This window comes from Canis lupus, chromosome X (genome assembly GCF_048164855.1).
Source record: "Canis lupus baileyi chromosome X, mCanLup2.hap1, whole genome shotgun sequence".
Lineage (NCBI taxonomy): Eukaryota > Metazoa > Chordata > Mammalia > Carnivora > Canidae > Canis > Canis lupus.
Window position 1 is genome coordinate 5,000,704 of NC_132876.1, and position 24,327 is coordinate 5,025,030.

General features: G+C 44.5%; 1 protein-coding gene across 5 annotated transcripts in view; it reads right to left on the reverse strand.

The window, feature by feature from the left end:
* The window catches only part of MTM1 (myotubularin 1), a 96,752-nt gene that overhangs the window by 60,683 nt on the left and 11,742 nt on the right, over positions 1 to 24,327 (reverse strand). For 3 of the 5 annotated variants that reach the window (XM_072817842.1, XM_072817839.1, XM_072817841.1), the window contains exons 2-4: positions 12,591 to 12,661; positions 10,329 to 10,401; positions 8,476 to 8,570 (exon numbers count right to left, since the gene is read on the reverse strand). In XM_072817842.1, coding sequence (XP_072673943.1) covers positions 8,476 to 8,570; positions 10,329 to 10,401; positions 12,591 to 12,653 — 231 coding nt within the window. In that variant the 5' untranslated portion in view covers positions 12,654 to 12,661. Of the gene's footprint in view, positions 1 to 8,475; positions 8,571 to 10,328; positions 10,402 to 12,590; positions 12,662 to 17,851; positions 18,054 to 24,327 lie in introns of those variants that run through there. The other 2 variants (XM_072817840.1, XM_072817843.1) reach the window with 2 other exon arrangements.

The window sequence follows — 24,327 nt, forward strand, 5'->3', positions numbered from 1 at the left end:
CTAGGAGGTTTGTCATGCCTGACATCCCCTTCTCTGTTATCCCTCACCTAATCTCCCACATTTTCCTCTTAAATCCATCTTGCACCTGTCAACCCCTCTCCAACTTCTCTGGACCACGGGAACAAGCCTAGCAGTCTCCTCATGGACCGCTGCTCGCCTTAGAGTCTGCCCTCCATACAGCAGCAGAGGTGATCGCCGAGAGTCCATCTGATGCTATCAGTCCTTGGCTTAAATCATGTCCAAAGCTTCTCACTGCTCAACCCCAAACACCTCCATCCTTAGGGGCTACGAGATCTTGGTCATCTGGCCCCCACCCCCGCTCCCTCCTGCTCATTCTTCTGCTGCTCTCCCTGCCCCCAACCCAGCCACTGGCTTATCCTTTCCTGTTCCCCTTAATCTCAGCTGCTTCTCTGTCCCTCCCCCCACCCCAGCCCCTGCCAAGCATCTAGGTCCTTCCTATTCATTCTTCAGACCAGGGGTCAAACATCATTTTCTCAGGACAATTTCCCAGGCTCCTCAAACAATGGCACTCCCGTAGGACTCACTCCTGTACTGCTGACACTTGGCACAAGCTGGTGTTACACATCTGGTGTGATCATCTGATTAATGTCTGTGGGTCCCATCGCAACTAAAGCTTCACGAGGGAGAGGCCAGGTCTGCCATGCACACCACTAGATCCGAGCACCCGGCACAGTGCTCGACCTGCAGCAGCAGCCTCTCAAATGGTCAATGAATAAAGAACGAACTAGAAGAAGTGTGGTAAAGAAGGGGAAAAGAGAGGATGGTAGTATTGGGGGGGTGCAGGTAGGGGGTAGCAGGGATCCAAGACACAAGGAGCCAATGGGAATCACAATGGAAGGCACAGACCAAATGGGTACTAAGGTTTTAAGGGAAGGAAAAGAGGCTCAAGTGGAGGAAAGTTTGTTTTGGAAAAAAAGGCAACCAGTCCTTTCCGCTGAGACGAGGAGGAGAGCACGGGTGAGGACGGCCAGCAGCAGGTGGTGGAGTGGGCGGTCTCCGGGAGCCCAGGGAGGAGGGCTTGTAAGTGTTCAGCAGAGCAAGGGACAAGGTGGGTTGAAGAATGTGGAGGGTTTGGCAGGGATGCAGTGGGGGGTCGGAGAGAGAGGTCGGCCTGAGATTAAAAAGAACTGCCCGTGCAAGGGGAGCCCCTGGGGTCTGAAAGCCTGCACTCTCACTCTGCACTTGTACAGGAACTAATGAATGAAATCTATGTGACTTGCACACCATAGTCCATGGCCTGTCAAGTCTGGGGGCTGGCAAATTGGGAATGAAGTGGCCACAAGGGGCAAGGGAACCTGAGGGCTCAACAGGCTCTGTTTTATCCTGAAACAGCACTTATTTTGCAGCAGCAAAAGGAGGGGATGATTCAAGACTGAAGTTTAACAGGATACCTATAGTAAACATCCGATGTCCCCACTGAAGTTCTACTACAGACACTTGAGAATGTTTTATTATAGGGTTTGGGACATTATTTCAGCTCTCTTAAAATGAGAAGAGGTGCTAAATCTCCTAGACTGAAGGACCTAAAAAAAGGAAACTATCAGAAAGTCTCCATTGTATTTTCATGAAAAGAAGACTACTGCAGGAATCCTTGTTGGTCACCCTTATGATGAACTGGATGGGCCTTCATTCTGGGAAAGAATACAGATCTGGCTCCAAGTGTCCATAATGGAAGGAGAGGGTGGTGTTCATGGCTTACAGCTCCAGTTGCAGCCAATGACAAGAGACCACGGAAGCTGAGCACTGCTACACTTGTTAGACACCTGGCTCCTGGGTGGTATGATACCCAGCACCTGCTCAAAGGTCATTTCAGAACCGAGTATTTGAGAGAAACAGAGTCTGAAGGACACACAAGCCAGCCAGCCATCTCAATTCTCTGAGTCCTGTCAATATACTGGTAAGCCATCAAAAAGCTAAGCAAGCAGACCTCATTTTTCTAGTCCCTCAGAGAAAGACCTTTTACCAACTAAAGGTGAACGTGCATTCTATAAAGACGTGCATTCTGTCTTTATAGAGGGTCTCAAATGGTAGTGAAGAATCTTTGGGTAATACTCTGCCTGAAGGATGGAGTCATCATGTTCCTATCTTTTAGAGACATTTCTCCTGGAATTTAATCCAGGAAGAACATCCTACTTCTGACTTACCATCAGAAAATGAAAGGTGTGTGCAACATGTTTGTCATCTCATCAGCATTTCTCGGTTGACAGGCCTAAAAGCCTCCGTTCTCTGGCTATCACACATCTGCTGTGATCCATTCTGGTTCAAGGGTGTGTGGGCTGACCAGGAGCGAGGAATACCAACTTTCAGAGGGGGTTACCTCTGGGGCGAAGGGGAGATGGGGCTTCTTCAGCTGGATGGTAGATTCACAGCTGTTTAGGTTATTCTTTATAAATTTCCTATCTTAAATATTTCAAAATGATTTTGCACACAGAGCAGGGATGGGTGTGAGCTCTAGGTGAAGCAAATGGCCTGAGGGGAGGTCCGGAGGAGAGTGCCCAGGGCTTAGTTAGGGGACAGTGGGTAGGGCACCTGAGCCGGAATATGGGCCGGGCTGGCAGGAGACAGGTGGCAAGGTGCAGTACCCTAACTTCCTGGCAAAGGCATAGGAAATGAGGGAGGAAAGGAGCCACGGAGAGTGTCTGAGCACGGGGATGGCATGACTATAAAGAGGACTTCAGGGGCCAGAGAGAAGGGAATGGGGAGAGGCCAGAGGCAGGGAGGCCAATATGTGGCCCCTGTGATGGCCCAGGACAAGACCCTGGACTGGGGTGGGGTGCATGCGAAGACTGTGGAGGAGGGAGGAGAGGGGCAGGGACCCCAGGGCTGCTGGAAGAGAAGCAGCACCAGCCAGAGAAGCAAGAGCACCAGAAGATGGCACCGGGGAGGGAGGAAGAGCTGAAGACTCCCGCCTTGGCCCCTGCACCTGGGAGGCAGGCAAAAAGCCCAGGGGTCTCGGGCAGGCAGTAAGAAACGAGGAAAAGGGGCAGCCTGGGTGGTTCAGCAGTTTAGCACTGCCTTTTGCCCAGGGCATGATCCTGGAGACCCGGTATCGAGTCCCACGTCAGGCTCCCTGCATGGAGTCTGCTTCTCCCTCTGCCTGTGTCTCTGCCTCTCTCTCTCTTTCTTTCTGTGTCTCTCATAAATAAATACAATCTTTAAAAAGAAAGAAAAGAAAGAAAAGAAAGAAAAGAAAAGAAAAAAAGAAAAGAAAAGAAAAGAAAAGAAAAGAAAAGAAAAGAAAAGAAAAGAAAAGAAAAGAAAAGAAAAGAAAAGAAAAGAAACGAGGAAAGGGGGAGGTGCTGGGGTGGCTCGGTCAGTTGAGCATCAGACTCTTGGTTTCAGCTCAGGTCATGATCTCCCGGGTCATGGGATCGAGTCCTGTGTTGGGCTCTGCTTGGGGATTCTCTCCCTCTGGCCCTTCTCTCTCCCTCCAAAATAAATACATCTTTTTTTAAAAAATGAGAAAGGGGCCAGAAGAAAGGCAGCCCTCGAAACCAAAGCAAGCCCAGGGGCAACGAGGGGATGGCTCTGCCCATCAGCTGTGGCCTGGTCGGGGAGAGCATGTGGGGAGGAGCACAGCCAGCACGCAGCGTTATCCTGAGAGAGGAGACCGCAGCCAGGGAGCGGAGGAGCCCTGGGGAGGACGAGGACCAGAGAGAAGCCAGCTGAGGCCTCGGAGGCGGAAGGAGGAGGGAGACCACCAGACTGGTGCGTCCACAGAATGGGTTCCCAGTGACCTAACAACTACCCTCCTGGGCTCTGCTCGTTCTTTATCCTGCAGAGCCCTGCAGCATTCCCTCAGCGGTGTGCTCCCTTCCTTCCCGAATCTTCTCCCTTCCACCGACTTCCACCGAAGCCTCCGCTCTGACCACCCCTGCTTTCTCTTCTCCGGCGCTGGGGCTGCCCCCCACAACCCCGCCCGGGAGAATGTTCGAGCCCTCAGGGTCCTCGGCCACAGCATGCATCTCCTTGTCAGGTAATCACGGGGATGCATGCGGCTTCCACCAACACTGACGTGCTAACAACTTCACAGGCTCCGGAGTCACGTTTCCAAATGCTTCGGAGACATTGCCACTCAGTGGCTGTACGGCTATTAAGTCCACCTGTTCCGAGGATCCCCGGGGGCTCATCTCTGCCACACTCCTTCTCCCGGGAGGTCCACGTCAAAGCAAAGGATCAGAGGCACCACCCTCGACTCGTAGTCCTTCCTCCAACTCCCACCTCCAAACGGCCACCCCGTCCTCCCAAACCTCCCGCGCTTTTCCCTCCTCCTGGTGCGACGACGACTGCAAGGCCCCGGCTGCTCACCTGGACCACTACCTTTCCCACTGCTCTCCCCACCTCCAGTTCCCCCCCCGCCCCCAGTCCATCAGACACGCTGCAACCGGCCGTCCCTTCCAGAAACACACATCCACTGTGTGGTCCTCCCCATAAGGCCGGCGCCGCTGACCTGTGACTCGCGAGACTCGTGGGGCGGACCCTGCTCCTGGCTTCATCTCCTGCCCCCCACTCCCCCTCCACCCTCTACTCCAGCCCCAACAGCCCACCCAGCCGTTTCCACACTATGTGGTCTTCTCCAGATCGTCATGCAGTGACGTAGGGAAACCCTCTACCTGCACTGCTCCCCCCTCTCTCCCCTCCTGTCCAGGAAATTGTTACCATTCTTCAAGACTCGGCTCAAATATCACCTCCTCTACAAAGCATGCTATGACTCATCATCACTGGGTTACTTGCCGTCTCCCTTGTAACCTCACAGTGTTATGCAACCACGCCAGGCTCTGTCATATTACACCCCAATTACTCGCCTCTGTGTCGTTCACCAAGCTCACTGTTAGCTCACCGTGCTGCTCACTGAAGGTTCCAGAATACAGGCACGAGCGCATGAATGAACCAAGGGGTTACTTTGCCTTTCTCACCAGCTACCACACCTGAACCTGACGTGCTCCTGGAAAGGAAGCCGAAGCAGTCTTCCTTCTCCTTGGGAGTCTACGGATTAGAGCACCATGGGCCAAAAGGGAACTGCTCCCCCCTCCCCGCCACCACTGTGGTCATGAGAGCGACCCCACACCAAATTCCTGAGCACCCTCAAGGTCAAAAGGGGGCTATGGGATTTCCAAAGCCCAGAAACAATGTCAGTATTCGAGATGCTGGGATTTAGTGGGGTCCTCATGGCAGTCAAACTGGAGTGATGAAGCCTGTTTCCTCCCGAGTTCACTCACAGAATACCTTTTGCCTGAGTGTCTACCACCTACTGGACCCGGCGCTACCTAGGCCCAGGACCAGAAGGACTCAGCATTAGTAAAGGCCACAGACATACAGCAGCAAATAAGTGAGACCAGACTTCCTTCACTCAGCGCAGCCTGAATGAATACCCTTCAATGTGCCAGGCTCTGCCCTCAGCACTAAGGGGACACAGGGTGGGGGTCGGGGACAGACAGATGAGCATCCCTGTCCTCAGAGGGCCAAGCAACAAGACGAAGCAGTGAAATATATAAAATCAGAGGCGGGAGGCAAGGGCTCCGGAGAAACAAACATGGAAAGGAAAGAAGGTGTGATGGTCAAGGGAGGGCTCATGAGCAGTGGGTGATAGAGGGGAGGGAGAGGCATGGGAAGAGGCTATGGGGACACAAAGACAGAGGGGCCCCTTCACAGGAGCTGGAGGTGGCTCAGGACTGCTGAGGTGGGTTCTGAAGGACAGACAGCAGCTTCTGAAAGTAGCACCCCGATCCAGGGTGAAGAGCACATGCCATGCCTCCATACAGAAGAGCCTGGCCAGAAGTGGCGTGAGTCGAAGCAAGAGAAGTCACGAGGATGTTTACGCCACGTAAGTGAGATTGGATTTTATTCTGTGAGCCCCAAGGAGCCAACGAGAGTTTTAGGCTGGAGAAGTAAGCTGGCCAGCCTCGTTCTAAGGAGGATCATTCTGGAGGCAGGATGCAAGGCAGAGTGGAGGACGGATGACCAGGAAGGAGGGGCTGCAGTGACAATCTAAGGAGACAGCCACTGTGCTGCTACCATCCTAGGGAATGGGGTGGGCGGGACACCTTGCCGTTGACACCTCAATGACGTGGGACAGCGGGCTCCCGAGTCAGACTGCACTCCCACTGCTGGGTTTACCTACCTGAAACAGGTGTCCGCTTCAAAATGCCAGGGAGAGGGCAGCTCTTTGTCAAACACACAGTTTTCAGCAGAATCCACAACTGATGTTCTTACTTAGAACTTTAAGAAACACTATGATGACTATGTTTTGAGGCTTCTGCATAACCACTTACATGGCTTTCTGTATATGATGTTTTCTGCCATGAGCTTCTCGCTTTTATACTAAATGTTAGGGCCGACTGGTCAAAATGTTTATGTGAAACAGTGGAAGAAGAAAAAAGTTAGTAGTCACTGTCAAATGGGCCTTTTATACACCCCTTTGGTGTTCATCCCCACCTTCTACAATGCCACACGAAAACCAACGAAAGCTTGCTACGTGCTCTCCCAATCATAAAAGTCATACATGCTCATTCCAAGTGGAGGGAAAAAAATAAAGCATGCATAATTCCACTCTCCAGAGAGCCCAAGGACTAAAACGCTTCATGTTATTTCCTCTTTTCTACTGATACTTTTCACTCGTTTTGTGTAGCTGAGATTGTACAATCCTGTCATGGCAGCAGAGTCTTAAAAATTTCCCCAGTTCGTCATCAGTGACAGCAGAAAATGGGACCGGGCATGCGTGGCCAGCCAACAAGCCAAGGGTCTCAGAGGGGTAAGGCACCGTAACACTTGCTTTAATTCTCATTTTTGATGACCCTTACATATATCAGCATCAAATCTCTCAATCTGTCCCAATTTGACCCTTGGGAGCCGGACAGAATGAGTCTGATCCCTGATCCACAAAAGGCACTTCAGACATTCATTCCAGGGTAGCTCTGCCGTGCCTCGCTTCTGTCTTTTCTTCAGATGAAAAACCAACAGTTACTTCAATCGTTGCTTCTATTACAGCCCCTCCACAAACCTGGTCCCCTTGTCTGAACCCTTGCTGGTGTTCCAATGTCCCTCTTAAAACGTGGCACCTGGATCTGAACATGACACGACACTCCAGGTGGGACTACAGTCTCATTTTGCTGGTCACTGTCTTATACTTTTTGTGAGTAGAGCCTATGGGTATATTAACTTTGACATCAACCAGGCCCAATTACTGGGTCAAATGAGCTCAAGCCCCTGTTAAGACCTCCTCCATCCTTCATTGGCACCAGCGGTTTGTATAAAATAAATGTCATCTACAAGAAATGTTGTATCATTAGTTTCATTCTGATATCCTAGTCTATTAAGGCAGTTTCAAATCACACCTGTGTAGTCTAGAGCATTGGCTAGTTTGTGGTTTCTCACATATTGGACATGCATGCTTTCTGAGGGTTCAACTGCATTGTGTTAGAAATGCTGCAGAGGAGGGGCCCTGCACAGCGAGACATTTGGGACTCCCCTTCCTGGTTGGCATCGAGCCTTTAATCCACGGTCTATAACTCACCTAGGTGTACCACCACCATTTAGCCCATGGCTTCTTAGTCACATGCCTTGACTTAATCAAGACAAGGCAACAATAGTCCTGAAGAAGTTATGGGGTAAAAGCAACGAAACAAAAGCTAGATTCCCCCAACGGTCTCAACATCTCCTGTGTAGAAATTGCTACTCTTCCACGAACCCTGGACCTATCCATCCCTACTTGGTCCATCCCCCAGGTATAGCTGCCCCTTCAGGCTGGCCTGCATGATGGTGACCCACTGTATCTACCGTGGGTCCTTCGGTGACAGCCATGGCAGCTCTTCACTTGTCCCTTCCCTTCTGGAGCATCTCGTCTCCATCTCATTGTTCCATCGGGGGTACATTCCTTGAAATGCTGTGACAAACATTTCATGGCCATGGAGTAAAAATGTAGAGTGGCACAAGCCATACCACAGGCATCCTACTGCTAAACCACTACCTAGTACTTTGCAACACCTGGGAAGTTCTAGAGCAATGGGCCTTAATGAGGGATTCATATCATCAGCATCCTCCTCTGTGGAGTCTTAAAATGTACAACTGTATCTGGACCACAGGCCCAGACATTTTGACACAACACCTGTAGGGCATCTGTAGTGTCTGTTAAGCACCCCAAGTGGTTCTCATCTGTGCTTCTGGTAAAGAACCACTATTCTACACTAACTCCTCCAAACTAGCAGATGGGTCCAGTTACCAACGCTTCCCCAATGTGATGAGGGCCAAAACTTCTGACTTTTTAGATTCGCTCTTGCTACATATGCAGGTGTTAGTGGTAAATGAGCTTTGCAAAAGCCAAAAATTAAGAGCTGAGAAGCAAATATATCCCCCATGTTAATCTGATCCACAGTCAATGTTGCCAGGTAGAAGAGACATAGTTTAGCATTATCTTTAACAGTTAGGGTCATCTTTATGGTCTTAGATTCTACTTACCGTTTCCAAACTTCTTAAATAAAGACGATAATTTGTGATGTAAACTCTTCCCTTAATGGGGCCATTGAAAGGACATATGTAAATAACTTCTTTGTCTATTAAGATAAAAAAAGTACCCTAAAATAATGGAAATATATACCAAGATACACAACAAATGGCACTCATTTAATATCAACTATGTGGCTAAGAATAGCTACAGTAAAAAAAGGATCCCTAGAAAGGTCGAGAAGCAGGCACTGGGCAATGTTTCTACATTACCGTGCCAGATCAAGTGTGGGCCACAGGTCACCTCCAAGCACCGGCATGGCTTCCCTGAGCTTGACCAAAATGCTGTCACCACCTGGGGCAAGGTGGTAAACTGGAGAGCAAAAGTGTACTCGGGTCCTGTTGCTGCTACTCCTAGGTGGTTCTTAGAGATAACTACGGAGCTCCTGCAACCATAGGATGGCCGTTCAGGTGGGACAATCTTGTGGACTAACCACCACGTAGGGTCTGAGGCTTGCCAACCTCTCATCACACGAACATTGTGATGTTTTTAATAAATGGATGTCAGTGGTAGAAATATTCCTAGTATTTTCTAATAGTCCAGAGAAGAGTTTTTAGTTAGATCCATTTCAATCATTTCAGGGACAGAAAACAGATGGCCAAGGTAATGGTATATCTTTAGTAGACTCAAACATAAGGAGAGACTCAATCAGGAGAGGTAATTTATTATAACAAAAAGATCTTCCTATTATCTTTCAAGGATGTCCTTGAATGTGTTAATGGCTTTTAATTTTTTAAAAACAATTTTGAAATCCCTTTCTCCTTGGGTGCTAAACGAAAAATGCCCAGTAAGGCTACATCCTGCTAATTCAATGAATGACTACCTCAGTTAAGCTTCTGACAATGATGCAGAGCACCAAAATTCCATATACGAGGGCCACCTGAAGTAAGCTATCCTCTTTGCTCTTATCCAGAATTGTGATGGATGCATGCCACTGGTTTTCTCATCAAGACCAGAATCGGGTGCAAGTCTATGGACATGGAAGAGTTTCTCACGGTGCAAGGCTAACTAATTCACAAAGGCACCATGTCTTATGGCCTTAATCTCATCAACAGCATGTTGTAGCCACTTGAGCTAAACAACCCAGACCTTAGTTAACAAACCAAAAGGTTCCCTGAAACAATGGTAGCTGTATCACCCACATTACCAAATATGTGATAATCTGAAGTGAGGGTGTCCTCTGCCCTAATATAAAATGTGAATGCCCACAACATTAGCATTTGGCTTAGAAGCTGTCAGATGCTTCTATATTCTTAAGCCTGAATGATCTGGTCCTTCTAAAGTAGATCCCTTCCTCTTAATATGAATTTACCATGAAAAAAATACGTCAACAATTGAAATACTGCATCAATAGTACAAACTCCAGTTATTGGACAAATGAAAGATATTCTAAACCAATATGGTCTCCTATATTTCAAAGCAAAGACTACAAAGATGTTAAGTCTTTAGGTTGATCACAGATCCTAGGCTGGAAAACCTTAACATTATTTTGTGCTTATAACCTCAAACCATGAGAGCTTAGAGCTCCAATAAGAGACATTTAAGAGATAATCCACTTTTTTTCCAAAATAATTGTCAGTCTTGGGTACAGAGGGAAAAACATCACCCTCCTGAATATCATGAAACTCCTGAAAGAACTCTCTGATCAGGAAACTAATGGAGAGAGTTCTCCTTATGTTAACAGTTTTAAACAAAGCTAGCCTGTTTCTCTTAATTTGAGTTCTGTAGAGAAAGAGGGATGGAAGCCACCTGATCCTGCTGGGACTCTCATCAAGTTATGTGAATCCTAACTTCACAGGACCCTTACCAGTGATACGAGTTTCTCCTGGAAGTCGAGGAACAGCCTCACTCAGGTCCCAATTAACTCCATCCCTAGAAGTCTGGAAATGAAACAGGGGCGTCAGAAGGAATGACATTACATTTGCACAGATTTTTAAGCAACCTGGAACACAACCAACCAGAAATAGACTCTGTAAAGAAAAAATTACAGTGATATTTACCATTATAGAAAAGTGGAGCAGAAAAAGCAAACGACCAAAAAATTACAACTTACATCAATATCCTTTAGCTGTGTTAACTTTTGGTCTGTAAATAGCATTAGCACACTTTTCAGTATCAATGTTTAAACTCCCCTTCCAACCACTTTACAGTTAACAGTGTTTAGGGAAGCGATAAAAAGTCAATATTAAGCATATTCTATAGACACAGGGATACTCTGGCAGCTTTTTTTTTCCATATTAAATATTTAGTCATCTTTTGTTAAGAGCAGAGATGGAAACTTCATTTCAATGGGCCCTTAACTGAACAACAGTAATTACAGAATCTTCCCATGTCAGAAAATAACTTCTTACATATCAAGTTTCTTACTTTACTGAGATCCTTCCTCACATAGGTCACTACAGAAGAGGAAAGGGCGATCAAGCATTTTACCGAGGAGGCCAATCATTTTACGTGTAAAGTCAGTATATACTTCCCTCAAAGGGTTTTTGTGAATATTAAGTGAAACAACACGCACCAGAACACTCTTGTCAATTATCAAGGGCTCTGCAAATGTAAAGTATCATGAAATAAGAGAACTGTCAATTGTGTATTTAAGTAAGATATAAGCTGTCAGAGGTGGGTGCTCGGCTGGGCTTTTAATGGTTTTATCATTTTTATTCAGGCACAAAATGAAAATTCCTGGCCAGTTTTCAATGTTTTAGTGCTTGCAAGCTGAGCATTTTAACCAGGAGGGCAAGACCAATTGTTGCCAGCCAGGAATGCCTTCCCTTCAGTATCCTTTAATGCTGCCACTCACTAACTAAAAACAAGTATGACGAGCAAATGTAATATTCAGTATACCTTTTAAGGACCACAGTTCGAGGTCAGAAGAATAAAAGTACAATTCAACTACAAAATTAGGCAAACAGATGTCTGATTAACACAGTATAACATGGGATTAACAGAGGATATATTTTATATTAGAGTCACACTCCACAAGGACTTACAATTAGCTTCATGAAGTAACTCTGGTGTTTAGAACTGATCCTTATACCATAACGATACCAAAATACAATAAAAGCATATAATCTCGGGGATGAAAAAAGGTCCTTGTAACATGACACCCAAAGCAGAAACTATGAAATATAAAAGACCGATATATGTTATCACATAAAACATTTAAACCTCTGTATTTCAAAATCAAAATGCCATAAATAAAATTAAAAGGCCAATGATAAGAAACAAAAAGACCTGTAATGTATATTATAAAGAGTTGATCATCATCATATGTAAAGAACACTTATGAATCAATAGAAAATTATCCTCTCAAACACTCCAAAAAGTAGGCAAGGAACACAATAAGCCACTTCAAAAAAGAAATACAAATGGATAAAAATTTTTTTTAAAAAAAAGCTTACCCTTGTTAGTACTCAGGGAGCTACAGATTAAAAGAGACTAGTTGGCTCCCTTCTGATTGCTTAGGCATCTCTGTACACTGCTGGTGGGAGTATAAATGAATCTTTCTGGTGAGTAATTGGTAAATGTATCCAAAGCTTCAAAGGGCCATGAATAAAGCTTATTTTAAATCCATCCCTTCCTTTCAATGTATGTTTCAAAATCTCCCACTAATTACACAATTTTCTTCTTGCTACTTTGATAATTCTTTTCTTAGTGCTGTATTCGTTTTGGTCATACAATTTTTTTATCATCATAATTAGAAAATAAGGTCAATATTGAGGAAGGTATAAGAACCTGCTCAGTGGGCCTTGGCCTTCCAAGATCTCCTTCAGAAAGCTTCCAAGGCTGAGAGATTGCTTACCATATTAAATATAGTGTCTGGCAGCAGTTGGCAAAACAGGTTCTCAAAAAATGAAGTTACGTGAAAGGATTTACAAATGCAAAACTTGACACATTTATGGCATTCTGTCTTTTGTGGAGCAAGACAGGATAATAAAGAAAACCACATATGTTGGAGATTTTACATTATGTGAATAATTAATAATTCAATGAGCCTGAAGTGACCACCTAATATGCAAATATGAGAAGAGAAATGCAGAGAAAGAGGTACAAATTAAATCTGAAAACTTACCCTCTTAATAGACTCGTTCTCCAAGGAGTGTGAATTATATTTAGAAGTTGGTGCAGAAGCCATACTGGAAACTAGCAAAAAAAAAAAAAAAAAAAAAAAAGACAATATGCAGTATCAGTGGAATTTGTAGGCAACTTCCAACAATGTGGCATCTGAGATTTAAATACGGCGACTGCGGGGGATCCCTGGGTGGCTCAGCAGTTTAGCACCTGCCTTCAGCCCAGGGCGTGGTCCTGGAATCCCAGGATCGAGTCCCGCATCCAGCTCCCTGCGTGGAGCCTGCTTCTCCCTCTGCCTGTGTCTCTGCCTCTCTGCCTCTCTCTCTCTCTCTCTCTCTCTCTCTCTCTATCACATGAATAAATAAAATCTTAAAAAATAAACAAACAAATATGGCGACTGCGAAGAAACAGTACTACACCCCTGCAGGCCCCATTTCCGTAGCAATCTCCAGTGGGAACGAGACACACAAGGGACTAATCACAGCACAGGTCACGTAAAAGAGCGCCAACAAAGGTATAGCAGCTAAGTGTACCTGGGGGAGCTCAGTGGGAGACACTACACATACTTACACAACAGTTATTCATAGCTTTCAAATCATCTCACAAAACATACTGCTCAGTAATTGTGCAACAGGCCTCAGATTTCCACACTGCTTAATTTTTCAAGATAACTTAGAAGCAGCCAAGCATCGTGGTAAAAAGAGGTAGGCAACTGAACTCACAGTCTTTCTGTCTTTCAGAATTCGGTCTTCTCCAAATTGAGGAAATTTAAAGTGGCATGGACTTGATGGAAATCAAATTAGCAAGATTTGATTTGATCAGTATTTTCCAGGGAAAGTTTATACTTCATTTAAATAATGCATATTCATCACAATTCAGACATAAATGAAAGCATCATATTCAGAACATACACAATATCATTTCAATTGCAAGGGTTTAGGCTTGGGAAGACTATCGCAACAACAGGAAACTAAGTGATGCTTCAGTTCTTTTATTTCTCCAAGTTATTGACACGGAGAGATCCAGATGAAGTCACTGGGAAGTGAACCACATCAACTAGGTAAGGGTGGGTATTTCTGGGATCTTTTTGCCAGGCAAGCACTCACTAACAAAATCTGGCACAGTGAATATTAACATACCTTGGCACAAAACCTAGTGATTTGATAGCTGCACAGTGCCAGTCACTGGCCATCGTGAGGCCCAAGCGAGGTGACAAAGATGCAGGTAAGGGTAACGACCAGGATAAAGAGGTGAGGATGGCTACATGAGGACATTCGATTAGGATTAGGACTGCCGGGCTTCCCGCCGCAGAGTTCAGCTCACCAAGAGCAAGGCTGGGCGCCCATGGGTCACAGTTGCATTCTGGCACATGGTTGGCACTCATAACTATTTGATCGGTTAAGGATTATGTACAAAATACACAATATTGTGAAACATCCTGATGGGGCGAGCTTGTACGCTGGTTCACCAAAGCCTAGAGAGGTGGACCTAGGATGCTACCCTGAGGCTTCAAAATTAAAAATTATGGCAAAATAAAATGCTTCTTTATAAATTTAAACCTGTAATTATTAAGAGGCAACACGACCTAAAATTAGAAATAACTTTTTAGAAAGATTAAGGAATAATTCTAAAATGAGTGAAATTCAGATAAAAGCTTAGGAAAAATAGCTTTGAAAGACCTCTCTAACCTCAAGTTCAAATCCAAGCAAAATAACTCATTATTCTCAGAGACAGCAGAATGGATAAGGAAGACTAGTGAGAGCAAGTCAGATGTTTCTGCCCTGAAATTATTCTATGCACTAAACAAGATTATATACTTGGCGGATTTTCTTCAGTCACAGATATGAAATTACTTCTTAATAATCAGATACTGTAGTATTTAAAACATTTTAATAATATAAGTCAATGTTTTCAAACAATGTTAAATTACTACTGTCAAGTCATTATAAGAATTTTAAAATGCTGGGTTATACACTCAATTCAGTCTTCACTTTCTTGCTCATGTTTCTAAGTCATAAAAGAAAGGAGTCTTCCTATTTTCTTCAACGCTCATCTTAAAAACTTCAATTTAGGGGCATCTGGGTATCTTGGTTGGTTGAGCATCCAACTCTTGATTTTGGCTCAGGTCATGATCTCAGGGTCATGAGATTGAGCCCCACATCAGGCTCTGGACTGAGCATGGAGCTTGTCCCTCTCCCTCCCTTCTCCCTCTCATCTCCAAAAAAAATAAATAAAATCTTTAAAATAAAATTTGAAACTTCAATTTAAAATGAACTAGATAAAACAGAGGAAAGCCCTCGCATCTCCCTTATTTCTAACTACCTTACCAAGATATAATAATTCACTACACAAGCCACTTTTTACAAGCCACTCTTTTGAAGTGTACAATGGTTTTTTAAGTATACCCAGAGTTGTGCCTCCATCAGCACCATCAGCTTTAGAACATTCTCATCACCCTAGAGAGAACTCTGCTCCCATTAGTCACATATCACTCCCCATGCCCCTTGCCCCTAAGCAACCACAAATCTGCTTTCCATGTCTATAAATATACCCATTCTGGACATTCTATATAAGGGATCATATACAATTCACCTTTAATCAGCACAGGTTTGAACTGCATGGGTACTCTCACACACAGATTTTTTTTTATAGTAGAGTACTCTAAGTGTATTTTCTCTTAGGACCCCCTTAATAACATTTTCTCCAGCTCACTTTATTGTAGGAATACAGTATGGGGCACTTGGGTGGCTCAGTGGTTGAGCATCTGCCTTTGGCTCAGGGCGTGAACCCGGGGTCCTGGGATTGAGTCCCGCATCAGGCTCCCTGCAGGGAGCCTGCTTCTCCCTCTGCCTATGTCTCTGCCTCTCTCTGTGCCTCTCGTGAATAAACAAATAAAATCTTAAAAAAAAGAATACAGTATATAACACAGACCACACACAAAATATGTGCTAATCAACTGTTTATGTTATCAGTAAGGCTTCCAAGTCAACGGGAGGCTATCAGAAGTTCAGTTTTTGCAGTCAAAACTTACATATGTATTTTCAACTGTGTGGGGGGTGGATGCTCCTAACCTGCATGTCCTTCAAGGCTCAACTGTAACATGCAGTCTTTGTTCAAGGGTTAACTGTAATAGGTCTAAAAAGTCCTGCTTTTTTTTTTTTTAGAGTTATACCAGAAACTGCTATTATTCAAAGGTGGATCAAGCACAAATCTGAGAAATCCAAGGGTCCACGTAACAGAGGTCAGGTCCATGAGGCTCGCTTTAAAATGTCATAAGTGAACCTCTCTGTTGAATGGTTCCAAGTGATCCCTGAAATGCACAGAAGCTGGAACAGCGTGATGTTGGAGAGCACAGATGTTAGAGTCAACTCCATTCAAATCCTGACTCTGCAACTCACTATTTGACCTTGGGCGGGTGATTCAACCTTCCCACTATTCAGGCCTTTGGCTGCTACTATCTCTGCATTTTTGTAGCACAGATGGGCGAAATGAAAGAACTAATACATAGGACGGGCTCAAAACAGGGTTCCGGTATATACATTAGCAAATTATTCACATATATTTTCAATTATGAAAGGAGACTTATTACATGCTGACATCGTAACAAATTATTCTCCAAATTAGTCCTGACCCTTTAATACTAGCTAGAATGTTAACGAACACAGGGATAGTGCATGGCCAGTGGTGACCTAGTTACAAAGCTTCTCTTTAAAAAGTACACGAAAATACCCTTTTGGTTATATCTTGCCCAGGATCCCTAAAGATCAAGTTTTCATCCTTTTTATTTAAAAAACACTGACTTTGGGCTACCCTGCCTTTAAAGCGAAATTGAAACTTAATTTTTATATCTATTTATATCTAGCTACACCACACACACACACACGCACACGCACATTACAGGAATCTAACCAAAGGTAGACATCTCGCATTTTTGATCCTGGAAAAAAACTTTCGCCATTCTTTCAGCCCAATCCTCTTTCTATGACAGAGAAGGTGACCAGAAGAGCCTAGAGGGCGTAGGCAAAGGCCTGGTGCGAGTCAGTGGCAGGGTCAGCTCTAGCCTTGGCCTCTGGACTAACACTGTAGTGTCCTTTCCATCTAGGGAAAAGTGCTTCCAAGTGGTCTCTATTTTGAAGAAACTAGGTTGGATGTGACTGGTGCCATTCCCAGCACAAAACGAGTTTTAGATTAAGAAGCAGTTAAGAAAACTCAACTCATCTAGGCAAACAATTACTGGGGGCCCCAAACTCTTTCAAATAAAGCTACATAAAGGTGGCATTTTTCAATAAATCAAATCTGGAAGTCACAACATGGCCTTAATTGGATCTCTCTTAACAGTCAACACAACTAGACTTAAAGGTCTCATGGTCCCTCTCTTTGTCCCTCCTATGCTGTCCCCCTGGCCTTTCTTCCTCATCTCCATCTGTCTCCCACCCCCCCTTCCTTCTCTGCCTCTCTGTGCCCATCTCTTTTCCCTAGCACTTGCCATATTTCAGATAATCTGTTGTTACTGTCTGCCTCACCCCCACCAGAATACAAGCCCCCAGCAGATGGGGATTCCGGTCTGATGTACTTACTGCTGCAGTTACAGCATCTGTGACAGTGCCTGGCACCCAGTAGGTACTTAGTAAGTGCTGGTTAAATGAATAAATGAACTGGGCAATAAGGAGCTGGCCAAAGAACAGAACCATTGTTCGCTCGATATTTCATTTAAGCCAGGAATTCATGCAAGCTTAAGAAAATGATAGAACAAATCCTTGGCTAATCAAGATGCTCAAGGCAGGGTGGCTCTGGGCAGCAGAAGGGCAGTGTTAACTTCTGCTGCTTTGAAGCAATTAGCTCCACAGAGAACTGGAGCACTGCTGGCCTCCACTGCAGACTCTTCCCATGAAACAGACCTTCCAAATTCAGGTGCAGAAACCTCTTCCACCAGGCCCTGCTTCCAGACTAAGAAACTGTTCCCCTCCCTGTTGCATGCTAAAACCCCAATTCCACAAAACACCTGCAGCAAACAGCACTAAAAATGCTTTCTAAGAACTGTGGGCCATTCTTATTAGGTAAATCTAAAGACAGCAGAATTAGAAAAGTTTTCACCTCCACCTCATAGGGCCTTTGCAAGCAAAATCTAAACTCCAAGGGAAGCCCTAGTCTCCATGGTCACCTGACTGGAGACCACTGGCCCTCAATTAGCAGCTGACACGGACTTCCCATGTACAAACAGCGACAAAAGCTATGCAGGCTTTCAGTCTGGGTTTTACTCACTGTGCTTTCTTATGCTATGTTGACGTGTAAATGAAGTTTAAAGATAGTCTTTTCTCTGGAGGCTCCCGTGAAAGCTGTGGAAAGCTACCCAGTCTGAAAACCCACTTCTAAAGACTGCCAGGGAGCAAGAAGTTGTGCGTAAGAAGCCTCTGAGTCCAGAATATTACACATCTTCCTGAAGGAGCGCTCTTTACTTGGAAGTCTGTTTTGAAAACAAAAATGCCAAATACTTAGGACAGGGCTGCTCAGTATCACTAGATCCCATGCTCCCTTTGGTATTAAAGCAAATTCCTGTAAAGATTTACCCCTTTCCTAGCCTGAAATGAAAATCATAGATATTATCAACCTAAACACGATTTCAAGAAATAATCAATACAGTGCCTAAGGGCCAGTATAAAGGAGAAACAAAATGACAATTTATAATAAAATAATGCATCTTTCTTTAAAAATTTTCTTTTCTTTTTTATTTTTTTAAAGATGCATTTACTCAAGATGGAGAGAGAGCGCGCACTTGTGGGCACACATGTGCACCCAGCAGGTGGAAGGGCAGAGAGAGGGAGACAAGCAGATGTGGGGCTCGATCCCAGGACCCTGAGATCATAACCTGAGCAGAAACCAAGAGCTAGATGCTCAACCAACTGAGATGCCCAGGCACCCCTAAAAAACTTTTTTTTAATTTTTAATATGTATTTTTCAATACATTAGACTAAAAATAAAAGCAACCCCCCATTACCAATTTGACCTCTAGGGGGAGTGTCACCCCCAATGAGAAGCACTCAAGAGTTCCCTTAGGTACCTGGAGCGCCTTTACACACAGGATTTACTAAGTTAACTCATTCTAATTTTTGCATTAAAGTTGCTTTGACTACAGACCACCTAGGAGGCAAGAAAATGAAAACAATGCCTTGAGAAACCACTCTGCACAAGAGAGAAATGTTCATCTCAGCCATTTTGAGACCAGGTACACCATCAATTCAAGTTCCATATGTGCTCAACCCACATGAAAACAAATGATGGTCTATAAAACTAGGAATTTGGGGACACCTGGGTGGCTCAGCGGTTGAGCGTCTGACTTTGGCTCAGGGCATGATCCTGGTCCCAGGATCGAGTCCCGCACCGGGCTCCCTGCAGGGAGCCTGCTTCTCCCTCTGTCTGTGTCTCTGCCTCTCTCTGTATCTCTCATGAATAAATAAATAAAATCTTTTAAAAAAAACCCTAGGAGTTTATTTCATTTTTATACATCTGCCTTTGCACAGGGGTTGGCAAACTTTTTCTATAAAGGGACAGGTAGTAAATATTTTAGGCTTTGTGGGCCATACAGACTGTTACAGCTACTAAGCTCTGTGTTGTAGCATTAAAACAGCAAAATGCATTAGAAACGACAAATACCCACCATTTGCTTCAACGTGGATGGAACTGGAGGGTATTATGCTGAGTGAAATAAGTCAATCAGAGAAGGACAAACATTATATGGTCTCATTCATTTGGGGAATATAAATAATAGTGAAAGGGAATAGAAGGGAAGGGAGAAGAAATGGGTAGGAAATATCAGAAAGGGAGACAGAACATGAAGACTCCTAACTCTGGGAAACGAACTAGGGGTAGAGGAAGGGGAGGAGGGCGGGGAGTGGGGGTGAATGGGTGACGGGCACTGAGGGGGGCACTTGATGGGATGAGCACTGGGTGTTATTCTGTATGTTGGCAAATTGAACACCAATAAAAAATAAATTTATTATTAAAAAAAAAACAGCAAAAGGCAGAGTCACCTCACTGGCTAAGTCAGTAGAGCATGCGACTCTTGATCTTGGGGACAGGAGTTCAAGCCCCAAGTTGGGCACTGAGCTTACTAAATTAATAAAAAAAAAACATAAAGGCAATACGGAAATGAAAGGGTATGCCTATATTCCAGTAAGATTTTATTTACAAAGACAGGCTGTCACTCTCCGCCTTAAACTGTTAAATATAAACTAATAAAAATATTAAAATAAATGATTTCCAAATGAACTTTCTTTGCCTAAAGTAAATAACTATTGTGTCCTCTTAAACTAAAATGTAAGTTATTGGCCACCCCGCCCATTCATAGCTTATTCCTTATAAACGCGTACTAAGACCAGCTGCAAAACTGTATGATATGGTTGAAAAAAGAAAGGGATTCCGTATTTATAACAGTCTGTGCTTCAAATCCCAATGTTGTCGCTTGATTAATAATAATAATAATGCACCACTGGACAAACTATAGTTCCTGGTCTGTGAAATGGGCATGATACTTCCACAGCAGATGGCAACACAGAGGCACTCAAATACCAAGCCCCCTCCTCCTACAAGAGATGCTTTGATGAGCTCGAAGTCATTCCTCAAACTGGTGCTAATACACTTGGCTGGATCGTCCATAAAATACACGGTGTCTAACACTGGGTAACCATTCTGTGTACACACTTTCTAAGATGATCCATCTGATCTTGGCATGGCTCTGAATAGCCTTAAAGCAGTTTATCTTTAAAGCATGCTGACTTCTATTTAAAAAAAAAGAAAAAGAAAAATAGAATACTAGAATCCTAGCCCAAGGAAAATTTCCACAGGATCCCTAACATGGGGACCTCACCTCATTACCTTCTATTTTGGCTCAACAATCTAGAAATATGCTAGAGGTTTTTCAGAGTAAATCTGTGTTTATCCCACAACAGTACCCGCCCGTCAAGGCAAGTGGCTTATTGTCTAAATAGAACATGTCACACATATGCCTCACAGCTCCTCAATTTGTCTCAGCCACATCAAATCTCAGGACTAAAGGGGCCTCATTTTGATGATTCTTCTTTGGAAATTATAAGATGTTAAGCAGCATTTCATTTACAAACTTGAACTTCGGGTCACTTTGATATTTGCTATCCATTTTTTTAAAAAGATTTTATTTGTCTGACACAGAGAAAGAGCAGAGAGAGCTCAAGCAGGAAGAGGGGCAGAGGGGGAGGGGAAAAGACAAGCAGACCCCAGACTGAGCCTGAGATGGGGCTCCATCTCATGACCCTGAGGTTGTGACCTGAGCTGAAATCACGAGTCTGATGCTTAACCCACTGAGCCACCCAGGCGCCCCTACTTTTCATTGTAAAGATCACGATACACTTGCTTCCACTTCTTTGGAAATGCTGCAAAGACCTTTGGCTAAAAGCAATAAAATTCAGATCCAGTGTAGAATGCTTTTTGAATCATTTTTTTTTCCAGTGGTTAGTGATGGATTTGAATTGATCCACTCACCATATTCCTTGGTCCCCTCATGAAAAATGGCACATCGTCAAGACAGCTGATTGGCTTCAGCAGCATGAGCTGTGGCCATGGATCAAGATAACTTTCAAAATGCTTCCTGAATTGGTATCAGTATGCTATATAAACTCTTAGAAAACTCAAGTGCCATCCTTGACTTTCTTAATGTAAAAGGGCTACTTAGTAATATTACAGATATTTAAACAAATCATTAAATCCACCCACGGATTTTGTAACAGCCAAATACCTGGCAGTAAACAAAGTTTTAAAATAGGAACAAGATCAAGTTCCCCATCCACCTGCCAATTTCAAAACTCATGAACCCAGCTCCATGATAAAACTGCATCTCCGCGAACTATTTTTCCCTGTGAGAAACTATTGCAAAAAGTATATTTTAGGCTGGAAGTGAAAAGCACCTTCTTAAGCAAAAAGGTAAGAGTGGTTGTTGAAGGTGAGAGTAGAGACGTGGAAACAGTCACAACTGCAGAAGTAATGAAGGTGCAGTCCAGAAGATCTCCCGACTTCCCAAGGACCTTCTCAGACTGGCGATCCTGACAAAGAGTCCTCCAACTGGAGTCAGTGGTGATAGGGGAGGATAAGAACTAAGGGGCAGGTGTGCAATTTCTAGAAGAACAGGGACAGGATTCAAGGCCAGAGATGACACCCTTCCACTCAGACCAATTCCCCAGGGCACTTTACTGGAGGAGCAGCAGGAGCTTTGTGAGCACCAGGGTCCATCTTTACCTGCTTGGACACAGGAAGCTTTACCTGAGCTCCCCCGGCACGCATGCGCGCGCGCGCGCGCGCGCACACACACACACACACACACACACACACACCTTGCTTCTCTGCCCATTGCACAGATTTCTAATATTTCACTCCTCATGCTGTACTGTACGTATCCACTGATGCTTTGTGTGGTTCGATCTGCGCTTCCTAAGGGCGAGGGCTGTTTCACCGTGTGGCACCAGCATGCAGCAGCCTAGGCAACTCAGTCTATGGATAAATGGAGACAGCATCACCCTCACAAACTTTCCTGACTTTGGAGAGGCTAGTCTTTGGCTGTTGAAGGTACCCCAACCTCTCTTCCTTCCTGGGGCTGATTTTTGCATATCTGTGTCATTTTTAATTAATGTATATATCCCTAAATAATGTCATTTTTGTGTGATCTTGACCTTTTACACATAAATGCAATGTTTCCACAGTCTTCTGCCCTCTGCTCTGCTCACACGGCAGGGTTGGGGGAGCCATATAAGTAGACGTGTGGAGCTGTACTTTTTCACCACTGCATAGAAGTCCGTTGTTCCACCCTGTGTCTTCTGAACTGGTTCCAGGTTTCACTATTCTGTTCTGCTCTAACAATCTTTTAAATGTCTCCCACTTCACGCACAGTTGTTTGAGAACTGCAATGGTAGCTTTGGATAATGATCATGGCTTCCATTTACTGACCCTCCACTATGTGCCAGGCATTGTTCTAAGCACAGATCGACTCATTCGACCCACCCCTCTCCCCAACAACCTTATAAGACAACTACTATTATGATCTTCATAGGAAAACACACAACCCCAGAGAACAGGAAGGTTAAAGAACATGTCTGCTAAGAATTGTCAAAGTTACAGTTCAAACCCAGTCAGCCTGACCCTCTTGAGCACTAACATATTTGTGGCTCTGGTTCTCTAGTAGATGATCAAATGAAAGAGGAGGAATGCTTACACAGTTGAATGCAAAAGGTCTTCTTGGAATTCCATCTCTATGTTATAAAATTGGCTGGTCACAAACAGAACTCCAGTCTCCATTTTACAGACGAGTAAACAAATAGTGCCTCTTCTCCCCACATCCATGTTTGGGAGGCACTGAACCAGTACATTCCTTCTGGTTTGGCCACTGCAATGTTGCTTAGTACCACGGAAGAGTCTTTTCAAAGCATATCCAAAAGACAGAAAAACTTCATTATTGTGGACAAAAATAAAGACCCCATGAGGTCCAACTGTGATGTAAGGAGGCTTTTGTCAAAATGCTTATCAGAGCACACGTACCTGGAATGCTTCCTCAAAGCAGTCCCTTTTGGTGGTGTGCACTTATTCTAGTAACAATACCACTATTCAAAGTATTTTTTTAAAGATTTTATTTATTTATTTGGGAGGGGAGAGAGAGAGAGAGAGAGAGAGAGAGAGAGAGAGAGAGAGAGAGAACGAACAGCATGAGTTGGGGGAGAGGGAGAAGCAGACTCCCCGCTGAGCAGGGAGTTGGATGCGGGGCTCCATCCCAGGGCCCCAGGATCATGAGCTGAGCCAAAAGCAGACGCTTCACCAACTAAGCTGCCCAGGTACTCCATCACTATTCAAATTATTCTTCAAGTTCTTCTTTTGAAACTGCCTTTAGAGTGTAGAGCTACATAAGACCTCATCTCATGAATTTTTACCATATCTCAGTTTTTCAATGAAAAACAATGCTTCCCACAGCATGGGTGCCCACTCTATTTAACAGATGGGCCTCAAAATTATTTTGGCCTAAAGCCAAATGCCCAGTCCTCACTCAAAGATTTGATACCACTGAGGATTTTTTTTTAAAGGTGCCTGAAGGCAACTCCAAAGAGTTCCAAAAATGGGCTGGATAGTTTTGGGGTTTCCTTCCCCTTCTCTAAACAAGCCAGAAGGAAAAAGCAGCCAGTGAGGTTTTTGAATGTTGCCAACTGTTGCAAATGCTGGGCCTGATACATCTTTATTAGTCCCAATTTACAAGAGCAGGTTGACCTTGAAGGTTAGCAGGGATCAGCAGGACTAGCTAGCCTGCAACGGGTAATTTGCCCTAACGGTTAAGACGAGTGTCTAAAGGGATCTCCAAAGGCTAGCTTCATTAGAACCCTTGGGGATTCAGAAAGAGAAAGACATGCAGTGACCCAGAGTAGAGGACTAAGTCGTAAGTACAGTGGCAAGCCACACAAGCTATACAAAAAGGTAAAGGACCGAACACATGAACACACGCTTATAAAAACCTGCCACTAAGTGTGGAAATGAGGCAAGGATGACTGTTTTTTTTTTTTTAAGATTTTATCTATTTATTTGACAGAGACAGCACAAGCAGGGGGAGCAGCATCAGGAGAAGCAGGCTCCCTGCTGAGCAAGAAGCCCAACACAGGGCTCTGTCCCAGGACCCCACAACCTGAGCTGAAAGCAGCCACTTAACCCACTGAGCCACCCAGGTGCCCCAAGGATGG